This window comes from Pimephales promelas, chromosome 18, assembly GCF_988280905.1.
Source record: "Pimephales promelas chromosome 18, fPimPro1.hap1.1, whole genome shotgun sequence".
NCBI classification, from domain to species: domain Eukaryota; kingdom Metazoa; phylum Chordata; class Actinopteri; order Cypriniformes; family Leuciscidae; genus Pimephales; species Pimephales promelas.
This window is the reverse complement of record NC_142786.1, coordinates 6,147,291-6,158,356: the sequence shown is the minus strand read 5'-3', so window position 1 is coordinate 6,158,356 and position 11,066 is coordinate 6,147,291. Positions and strand designations below refer to the sequence as shown.

The 11,066-nt window shown below is 40.5% G+C and overlaps 2 protein-coding genes and 1 non-coding gene across 4 annotated transcripts in view; 2 read left to right on the top strand and 1 right to left on the bottom strand.

Moving 5' to 3' along the window:
• The first annotated feature begins 18 nt into the window (after nt 1-18).
• znf687b (zinc finger protein 687b) lies at nt 19-9,464 on the top strand. Of its 2 annotated transcripts, XM_039678629.2 has the most exons (11): nt 96-174; nt 1,422-1,458; nt 1,555-3,859; nt 3,951-4,252; nt 5,121-5,305; nt 5,387-5,563; nt 5,666-5,828; nt 6,148-6,498; nt 7,357-7,469; nt 7,566-7,668; nt 7,740-9,464. In XM_039678629.2, exons 3-11 carry the CDS (start codon nt 1,576-1,578, stop codon nt 8,325-8,327), a joined length of 4,266 nt encoding a protein of 1,421 aa, XP_039534563.2. In that variant the 5' UTR covers nt 96-174; nt 1,422-1,458; nt 1,555-1,575; the 3' UTR covers nt 8,328-9,464. The 2 variants fall into 2 exon arrangements, with proteins under 2 accessions (XP_039534562.2, XP_039534563.2); XM_039678628.2 differs by lacking the exon at nt 1,422-1,458 and having other exon boundaries at nt 19-174.
• Nucleotides 5,948-6,086, top strand: LOC120483812 (small nucleolar RNA SNORA13). The gene has a single exon (XR_005623657.2). It is a non-coding gene; the product is annotated as a small nucleolar RNA SNORA13 (small nucleolar RNA).
• Nucleotides 9,233-11,066, bottom strand: part of aqp10b (aquaporin 10b) — a 32,830-nt gene continuing 30,996 nt past the window's right edge. The window contains exons 5-6 of the mRNA XM_089123346.1: nt 10,691-10,908; nt 9,233-10,339 (exon numbers count right to left, since the gene is read on the bottom strand). Coding sequence (XP_088979472.1) covers nt 10,096-10,339; nt 10,691-10,908 — 462 coding nt within the window. The 3' untranslated portion in view covers nt 9,233-10,095. The remainder of the gene's footprint in view (nt 10,340-10,690; nt 10,909-11,066) is intronic.

The following is an 11,066-nucleotide window of genomic DNA, read 5'->3' as shown; positions in this document are numbered from 1 at the left end:
ATCTCACCAAATATAGTAATGCAAACATAACAATATAACCAAAGAAGACCGAAAATAATTTTCTTGTCCATTATTATCACTGTTATCTGCCAAGACCTGGCCGTACTCGATCGATGACGGGAAGTTAAGGCGCTTCATCTGGAGCGAGGATAGTCGGGAATCTCAAAAAAACAGGTAAACAAAATCACTGCCCGTGCATGAAAATACACAATACAAAAAATAATACACACGTACATAAAAATGCATGATCATAAAGACATATTGCGGCATCCATGTGAGGTTATTTATAAACAGGTAAATGTTGCTGTGCACATGCAGTGGCCTGCGCTTAAATGACCCTCGCGACGGGGCAGCACGGACCCCGCCGTCATGACAGAACAAATCCCAAAATACACCTCGTATATCTGTTTATCATCCCACGACCTCTTTATTTATTAATATATCAACACCAAAACCTCAACTAAGGGATAAAATGTGACAAAAGCCCTTTATTCGTACCATTAGCGATCCAATTTCGGTCCCCATTTGTAGTTAGCCAGGTCAGAAGCAGGGTTTAGCCGTTCTCAGGCAATTGTGTATGTTTTGTACATTAAATTGATCGTTGCAATGTGCTTAATGGTTACTGGATTATTGTCTTTCTTGTATTGGCCAATATGTATTTATGCAATGTTTTTATTTAATATAAGAGGGCTTGTTTGGATTCTCTTGTTGACACCATAGCAGCTGTAGCGTGCTAAACAGCTCTGTTACCTGAAAATGATCCATTGTTAAGCAAAGAACAATTGAGTGTTTGATCATATATATATATGATATTTAAAAAATAAAACAAAAATATATATTTTATATTACAGAAGTTAATATGTCTTCCAGTTCATACATCAATGCTTAGTTTACAGAACCATTACGTGGCTGTTAGCCAAAGCTAACAAAAGCCGTTCGATGTCATTTTGCTGTAGCGCGATGTATTTATATATTTGTATATATTTGTATTGTTGTCGAAGTAAAGAATGGACTATTTGCAAAACAGAAGAATGCATGTGGTTAAAATTATTATCAATTTTACCTCAGTGGTGCCGTTTCTATTAAGATTACAAATAGCTGGGATTCTTTAAATTATTTTATAAACTATGTTTGAGCACAACAGCCTTTTTATAAACGAAAATCACCTTATGAAAACAGATGACTTGAGATCTTGAATAAATAATAATGGGTCTTCATTTCATTTTTAAATAGAAAATAATGTCAACACAGACTTAATGGGATAGTTCACCCCAAAATGGATATTATGTCATCATTTACGCTCATGTCTTCCAAACATGTATGACCACCTTCTGTGAAGCACAAAAGAAGATATTTTGCAGAATGTTGGCAACCAAACTGTTTTGGTGACCACTGACTTCCATTATTTATGTGTTCCACAGAAGACAGAAAGTCATACAGGTTTGGAACAACATGAGGGTGAGTAAATGGTGACAGAGTTGTAATTTTTGATTAACTATCTCTTTAATGCAATTCTTATTACACACTTTTTCATACATTTTATTTTTGTTCTAGGATTGAGTCCACTGACCCGGCATGGGGGACATGAAAACCCCCGATTTCGATGACCTATTGGCAGCGTTTGACATTCCTGACATTGATGCCAAAGAGGCTATCCAGTCAGCACCGGATGAGGTGGAGGGGCATCAAGGAGCAGGTGGAGGATCACTCATAAAGTCTGGGGATGCTTCAGTTGGTGGAAGTTCGGCCATAAGATCACCAAGCCCATCCTCGGATTCTCAGAGTGACCCTTCTATTGTTAGCGTGATTGTGAAGAACCGTGTTCGCCCTGAGCCCTTTGATGGTGGTGACAACTCTGTACCAGACCCACTCAACCATAATGGATTTGTGTCATCCGGCGGGACAGTGCATATGTCGCAGACCCGTTGCCAGCCGAATGGGGAGCAGTGGCCCATATGCAGCTCAAAGACGATTCCAGAGACCACAGGAGCTGTCCTTGGATCTTCCGGCAGTTCCAAACAGGGCAGCAACATCTTCAATAAGTTGAAGCCCTTAATGGCACAAGGTGCTGGAGACTCTGTTGGAAGGGCCCGAAAAATGCAGCTTCTGCAACAGCAGCATATGCAGCAGGAAATGAACATAGAAGGTGCAGACAAGGCAAAAGCCCCTGCAATTCCTAGTGGGGCAAGTGGAGCAGCATCTCCTTTCTTTCCCCCACCTAAACCACTTCTTTCCACTCCCTCCACAGCTTCATCCTCCTCACCGTCATCGTCCTCTCCCTCAGTTGGTTCCAGAGTTTCTGGGGCTGTGGCGTCGTCTCCCCTTGCTACATCTCTAACAGAGCCGTTTAACGGAACACCACGTCTTAGTTCGTCTGCATTCAGGCGCGTAGATTCGGATGATGAGGACTCAGATCCTGATTCTGGAGGATCTCTAGTCATCCACGAGAGTCCGGACTCGCCCACCCCTCCGAAACTGTCACGCAGGCTGAGGTCACCTCCAGAAAATTCACAGTCTCCTTCTCTCCCTCCTTCGACGTCCATATCACCTAGCGCTTACCCCAAACCAGGTGACATCCCCTTGGCTTCACCAGCTTCACCTCGAGCTCAACAGAACTGGCTTTCAACACCAGTCCAAACAGGAACTGGAAAGAGTTTACCCCAAGAGGAGCGAAACCCAGAGCATGTGATCGAAGAACGAGACTCACCGGAGAGCCCTGAGCCTGAGATGCCCAAGTCCTCCATGCCAACGTCTGCAGTTACCAAAAGATCATGCAGCCCAGCGGTGGCATCTTCATCACCATCTGCTGCCCTTCGAGAACCCAAGGAAGAAGAAGAGGAGATGGAAGTAGACAAAGGGTCTACAGAGAATGGGAAAGATGTGGCTAATGTGGATGGTAAGGACGGTGGGAAAAGGGATGGAGAGAAATTGGAGGTAGATCCTGCGCAGTCCCTCCCAGCGGACACTGGCTCAACACCAAGCACTGGTGGCAAAGCTGTACCTGGCAGCAAGGTTCCCTCCAGACCACTTAAAGTACGCATCAAGACCATTAAGACATCTACAGGAGGCATCACCCGCACAGTTACCCGGGTAGCCGGTAAGGGAGGTGCTGCCAATGCAGGCAAAGATGGAAGTAAATCCCAAACGGGAAATCGAACCAGCACTACGAAAGGCACCAGAAAGAATGATGCCACTGCCGGGCAAGTGGTAAAAAGCTCAACCCTACCAGTATCCACTCTAGAAGCCAGTAGTGCCATGTTAGCAGCTGCCAGTAAGGTCCAAAACAAAATGACAGTGCAATCCGATAAAATGAAAGTTTCTGCCACAGCAGTGAGCATCACGAAAGCCACCACTTTGCCAGTCGCTCCAGCTGTTGGCGGAATAAGCGTGCGCCCTACAGTTGCTAAAACCGCCAATGGAGGCACTGTGCCATGTAAACCAGCATCTATCGTCAACAGCACCGGTGCTGTTATTTCCCGTAGCCAGTCCAGCCTGGTCGAGGCTTTCAACAAGATCCTGAATAGCAAGAACCTGCTGCCCAGCTACCGTCCGGACCTCTCGACCCCCCCACCCCCTGAATGGGGCCTCCCTTTGCCTGCTGCTGGCTACCGATGCTTGGAGTGCGGAGATTCTTTCGCTTTGGAGCGCAGCTTGGCACGACACTACGACCGGCGCTCTTTGAGAATAGAAGTGACGTGTAATCACTGCGCAAAGCGGCTGGCTTTCTTCAATAAGTGCAGCCTGCTGCTACATGCTCGGGAGCACAAGGAACGAGGCCTGGTCATGCAGTGCTCACATTTGGTTATGAGACCAGTAACAGTGGAGCAGATGATTGGCCAGCAAGACACTACTCCCATTGGTAAGTTACGAAAAATACTGCAATTTTTGTGAAGATTTGAATAGGACATGTTCAGCTCAATATTGAACAATAAATGTTTTCGTTCCTTTAGGTATGCTATCTCCGTCGCTGTCCTCTCCACCTCTGGCGTCCTCCGCCACCCCAACAGGGGCGACAACTCTACCGTCCACTTCCAGTCCATTGAAGGATTCCCCCTCTCCAGGCACGGCTTCAACCCAGCCCAGCCCTGCCCGCCGCGGACCCCAGAGTCCCCAAGCCCTGATGCCGCTGCCCTGCAAGAAAGGCGAGGCCTTGCAATATCACAACTTCAAGTGTCCTGAATGCCAAGCCCAGTTTTCAAACAAGGCTGAATTAGTGACCCATTTCCAGCAAATCAGAGCGACTCCTAACTCGGTAAGTTGCAAAATTGTAAACATGTTGTAAACACAATGATTTTCTTTTTGATGGGTATGAAAAAATCAGAAATGTTTTACATGCCTTTCCAGCATTTCTACTTCACCACAAAATTATATTTTTATTAACATTATAAAATTAACATATTTTGGTCTCTGTCAGAAATACATTTCATATATTATATACGTGTCTGTGTGTGTGTGTATATATATATATATATATATATATAATATTAAAAAGTAAATAACATTTATTTTTGACAGATATAAAAATGTTGTGTGTGTGTGAATATATATGTGTATATATATATGTATATATATTTTTTTTAATCCTGTCAATCGATAATTAAGTGCAGGGGTTTTATTTCTGGAAATTAATCATACCTAACATTAAAGGTTTTTTTTATATATGTCATGCTGTAATACTTTCATATTGAATCTCCGAAATAATGTAAAAACAACAAGACGGTTAATTTAAAATATTTGTTAAACCCTTTAGAACATGAAGCTAAAATAGGTTGTTTTCACATATTTAATTTTTTTACTCTAAAATTGTGAAACAATGTCCTATCTTCAAGTGCAAGGTGTCATTTATTTCTGAAAACAAATGGCTTTCGATAAAAGAATAATAATTTATTTAAAAAAAGAATAATATATTTAGAATATTGTAATAATAAGAATAATTGCGACATATTTTTGCATTCAGTCTGACTGTAAATTATTGCAAAAGAAATGCTACGCATTTAATGTTTATTTTTGAAGAAATGTGAATTACATAAGAATGTAACCAATAAGTTGTATAAACCAGATCAAATTACTTTATTTACTAACTCCTTTATATTTCCCCTGCGGTCTCTTTTTTATTTCAGACTTGTATGCTCTGCTCTCCCCCCATGATGCTGCCTAACTGGTGCAGTGTGTCGGCCCATCAGCGGATCCATAAGCACCGCGCACCCCATGTGTGCCCAGAGTGTGGTGGCACTGCCCGCCAGGCCACGTTTCAGACCCATCTGGAGGAGTCCTGTCTGCACTTTGCCAGGCGCATCGGCTACAGGTTCCTGTATATTGTGATTTCCTGCAAAGAAATAAAAGAAATTGCACTTCCACGTGCTCAAATCTACTTCCTTTATTTCAGGTGCTCCAGTTGTCAAGTTGTGTTTGGAGGTTTGAATTCTATCAAGTCCCACATTCAGACAGCTCACTGTGAGGTGTTTCATAAGTGCCCCAATTGCCCGATGGCCTTCAAATCTGCGCAGAGCGCCCAGGGGCACATCACTTCCCAGCATCCCGCCCTCACAGCTGCACAGGCTAAGTAGGTTGAACCATCACCCACAGCTTTTAATGAACGGTGCCATGAATGTGAAATAAAGATATGAACTCTGATCTTCATTATATTCTTATACTCGTTCTACAGGATGATCTACAAGTGTGTCATGTGTGACACTGTGTTCACCCAGAAACCTTTGCTCTACATGCATTTTGACACTCACCTGGCCAAACAGAAGGTGCACGTGTTCAAATGCCCAGACTGCACTAAACTTTATGCCCAGAAAGGGTCCATGATGGAACACATCAAGGTAGTTATCTTAACAATAACAATTCAAATATGAATAATTAGCTTATGATCTAGTTTATTATTAAACAAGCCATTAAAGTATATTAATTTATTTAGTTTTAAATTAATGAATTGTCATTTTGCCTTTTGTGTTACCCATTCTTTTCACTTCCCCTAAAGTATGTGGTGTCAGCAAAGGCATACAGGAAAACTCTTGGTTTGACTTTTACTGAGTGTTTTTTGTCTATCACCCTGTCTAAAGCTCATACCAAGTACAAAGTCTACCAAGTCTGCCTCACTCATGCTTTTGACCAGAGCTGCCTTTCATTATTTCCCCTTAGACTGCTCATAGAGGCCTGTCTGTCAAAGCAGAGACTCCGCCCACCACCTCATCTCCTGTCTCAGCTCCTGCCAACAACTCCACCACTAAACCCAAACCAGCTGAAAACAATTCAGATGAGTTGAGCCAGGGACCGGGAGAGGGAGAGGAGGAAGAGGAGGGGGAAGAAGAGGAGGGAGAGCAGGAAGGGGAGGAGAGAGAAGAGGAGGAAGAAGAGGAGAATGAGAACGAGGACGAAGATCAGCCGAGTTCTCCAGAGAGCGGGAATATGGAGTGGAGGTGCAGGGAGTGCAAGAAACGCTTTCCTGAGAGAGAGGATTACATCGACCACATGAAGAACGACCACGACACGGTTGGTACTCCTGAAAACATACAATCACAGCAAGAAGCAATCACAAGAACGCGCAAGCACATAAGTTATTATATATAATATATATATATATATATATATGTATATATATATTTATTATTATTATATATTATAAATGTGTGATTTATATTCTATATTTCTGTGCATGCATTTGTAATTGATGCAAAAATATAATTAATAGCATTTAAAATATTTTATTTATTTTGATCAATTTAATTTTAATTTACAAAGAAAATTCTAAATGTCATTATTTTCCCCAGTAATTTACTTTTCTAAAAAAAAAATGTGTGCACAAAAGTTTGGATCAGTAAGATTTTTCTCGTGCTCCCCAAGGCTGCAAATATTGTAAAAACATTAATATTATGACATTTTTACAATTAAAAATAACATTTTTTTCTATTTCAATATTTTTTTTTAATTGTTATGCTTTCCTGTGATGCAGGAAAGTGATTTCCGGTCTTCAGTGTCACATGATCCTTCAGAAATCATTTTAATATGCTAACAATGTTAAAAACAGTTGTGCTGCTTAGTATTTATGCAGAGGATTCTTTGTAAATAGAAAGTTCATTTATTTGAAGACATTTAAAACAGCATTTATTTTATTTTTTATTTTTTTAACAATGTCTTTACTGTCAATTTTGATCAATTTAATACGTCCTTGCTGGATAAAGTATAAATCTATTTTTAAAATCTTGCTGACCCCAAATATATTTTCAATATTGACTAATTACACTTTACAATCCATCTTTGACCTATATATACAATGTAATTACTTTGAATAAAAAAACAATTCTTTAAATTTGTTTTATGCCTACCGTATGTTTTAATTTCGTCCTCTAGTTAATGAAGAAGTTCCCCTGCAGATTGTGTGAGCGTTCGTTCAGTTCAGCCAACAGCCTTCGTCGACATGTCAGAATAATACATGAGGGCGTCAAGAGAGTCTTCCATTGCCCGTGAGTCAAATACTCATCAACCACCAATTGATTTAAAATCTTTCTTTCCCTTCCTAAAATGATTCTTTTATTTGATTATTATGTTGTTCTCTTCAGGCACTGCTCAGAGGGCAAGCGTACATTCAGTAGTCGTCTGATTTTGGAAAAGCACATTCGGGTCAGACATGGCATTAGAGCGCGACAGACAACAGACAGACAGGTCAGTTTAGACACTCTTAATACTTTATTATAATTAATTATCCACACATTCATTTGAGTTTCTTCTCTCAGAGCGGTCCAACCACCAGAAAGCGTTCACTTCCAGGTGACGGGGCAGGCAGTTCATCTGAGCTTGACAATGAGGGCGGAGCTCCAGCTGGAGGGGGCGCCGCCGATACGGACGACGTCGCGGGAGAGGACGCCTCGGGTCCAGCGAAGAGAACTCGAGCGTCTGAAAACCGACCGGTCGAGCAGGAGGAGGACGACGGCACGTTCCGTTGCACGCCCTGCGGCTTCACCACCCAGGATTGGGAAGAGTTCCAGCGCCACATTCCCGTCCACTGTGACGCGGAGAACGCGTCTCAGCAGTGCCTGCAATGCGGAGCCTGTTTCGCCTCGGCCGGCTCTCTCAGCCGACACAAATTCATCACGCACCGCTTGCGCCAAGGCCAGCAGGACAGTCGTGGTGGAAACGCGTCACCTGGCTCGTCTCCGCAGGACGGGTCGCCGTCCTCGCCTAAAGCGGGGGAGGAGGGGGAGGGAGGGGTGAGCTGCAGGGTGTGCGGCCGGCGCTTCGACAAAACATCGGACCTTAACACACACTTCCGCACGCATGGCATGGCCTTCATCACGGCACACAGGACTGACAAGCCCTTGTAGAATGAGTCAAATAGGAAAGGGGAGAAAGGAAAAGCCATTGCAAAAAAGGACACGGTTTTGAACCAGCCAATAAGACGAGTTTAAAACAATGCATATAATTTGGAAAATGTAACCTGTCGTTATGATTGTAATGTGATCCGTCTTCCGAAATACAAAGATATAAAGTTATTTCCCCCTTTCCTCCAATCGCTCCCTGTTTGTAACATCCTCAGCCTTTTAAATACATTTACACATACATTTTACAAGGTCAAGGCTTTGTATTGCTCAAAAACTACTTTACATTTCGAGCAATTCAGCGTCTACTGGGTTTCGTCAATCCACAAAAGCATTAAAGCAAAAAGGGTGCTAGTGAAGGCTTTTTTTTTTTTTACAAATAAAGGAAAACACTGACTTTAAAATGTTATGATATTGTACAGACATTGTAGTACTGATATTTATTTATATTGAAGCATTCATCAGTCTTTTTATAATCATTGAGAACTTAAAATAAGTGAGTGGGAAAAGGTTCATTTGTGCAAGAAGAACACGTATATGAGGTCAAAGGTGAATTGTAAAGTTTAAATATTCAAAAAAGGTCAATATAAGTAAACATGCAAACATTTCTGCCACAGATACACTTGAGCACATTTTAAATGTGTATAAATGCAGTACATCAGTTTGATATGGTTGTTGCATTTGAAAATGTGAATAAGTTTGGTCTGTTTTTTGTTTTTTTATTTCAAAGCTGAAAGGTGATATCGAAAAGCTAGTAGTGAAATTTTGTGTTCGGGACCTGATGTAATTTTTACGACTTCATCCGATTGAAAAAAAAATCGACACTGAGTTTGAAGGATTGCTTGTGTGTTTTATGGCGATTTATGTACAAATATGAATGTCGTTTGTGTATTTTTTTTCTTTGATAAGAGTCTTTTCTATCAGAAAGTTCTGTGCTTGTCGAAAACCACATTTCTTAAAAATAATATTGTGATCGTGTGAATCATCTTGTGTGAGTGTGACTTTCTCCAGTAATAGATGTATACATCCCATACATAGACAGTCTATAGACAGCCATCTTATTCTGTGATGACCTGCCTGTTTCACTGCCGTACATCTGTGTCAGTTCTATTTCTAAATAAAACAGTAAATTGGTACGGTACAGATGATGGTGTCCTTAATGATTTATGTCCCTGTGCATGCTGGAAAACACTAATAATAGAAAATGCACATAGTTTCATATCAATCTTTGAATGCAATGCAATTAATGTTGAAAATACATCTAAAATCAAAACATTTTGTAGGTAGAAAATTAATAGATAGCACTTTAGTATAGAGGTTTCATGTGTCAATGCATTAATCATTGTTCATGTTAATTGTTTAAATTATTCATATTAACATTAATAAACAAACAAAAAATATTACTGTAAAGCTTTACCGCTTCATTAGAACTGGTATCGAGTATATTTCGATTTTTTTCTAACAAAAGAAAATATAAAGCACTCTTTACTGAACCACAATTCAGCATTGAATAGATAGTGTTACAAATAGTAACTGTGTTTTAAATAGTAACGTTTTAAAGACATCAGCCAGCCTTCAGGTTTTTACAACGCCATTGTTGACATTTGATTAGAAACCTACAAAGAAATCTAAAATTACTAGATAAGATGTAGAAGACCACAATACTTTGCCAGACAATTACTGTGATAATGATTGCTTCCAAAAATTGAATGCATTTAACATTTAAATAGTAACAAATCAGATTCCATCACGCATTTGACCGATTCTTTTCGCTTTATCTTATATCTGCTGAGGTAATGGAAAATATTCTTTCCTTGCCGTTTTCTTTAATGGTGTCAAACTTGGACTGGACACTGTCTAACTCCAGAGTTTGCTGGACCTTCGCTGTCAGGCCTTCAGGATCCATTGGCTCTGAGTCTGGATGATGTACTCCAATCAGCAGCTCATAAAGTAATGAACCCAGAAGAGCACCAACACATGTTACAACCAACGGTACCCACCACCATCCATGTCCGGCCCTGAAAACAAACAATCTCATGTTAATGTCCAAAAGGTTATCTGTAAATATTAAAAAAAACACCACTGTTCAAAAGTTTGGGGACTATAAGATTTTTATATATATATATATATATAAAAGGAGCTATTTAATATTTCTTTTATCCAGCAAAAATGCATTAAATTGATCAAAAGTGTCATTAAAGACATAATATTATAAAAGAGTTCTATTTTCAAATGTTACTTTCAAAAACATTGACAAAAGTTACCGACACTAACAGTGGTGTAAAATACAGTATAAGTAACAAAGATAATATTTGTGTGCATAATTAATTGATCAGAAGCCTTTGACATTGTGTGTATGCTACACTTACCTGAACACCTCGTCTCCCCAGCCTGCAATGTAAGAGAAGAGTCTTGGTCCGATGTCTCGTGCCGGGTTGATGGCATATCCACTGTTAGATCCCATTGAAATCCCGATGACCAGGACAACTGCTCCTACCAGGACAGGCTCCAGACCAGGAGGTGCTGGTGTGTTATGAGGATCTCCCAATGCAAGAACACATACTAGAAGAGCAGCAGTGCCAATTATCTGCAGGACAAGCACACGTTTTTTAAAAAGGGGTGGTAAAATGCCATTTTCACAAGAAGTAAAATAAATCTCTGATGTCCCCATGTGTGTGTGTGAAATTTTAGCACAAAATACCCCACAGATATTTTTATATAGCATGTTAAGGTTTTAACTTTTCG

Coding starts and splice junctions, on each gene's coding strand:
- znf687b (XM_039678628.2), top strand. CDS start 1,576: ATGGGGGACATGAAAACCCCCGATTTCGATGACCTATTGGCAGCGTTT. Junction 3,860..3,950: donor GCAAGACACTACTCCCATTG/GTAAGTTACGAA, acceptor TCGTTCCTTTAG/GTATGCTATCTCCGTCGCTG. Junction 4,253..5,120: donor TCAGAGCGACTCCTAACTCG/GTAAGTTGCAAA, acceptor TTTTTATTTCAG/ACTTGTATGCTCTGCTCTCC.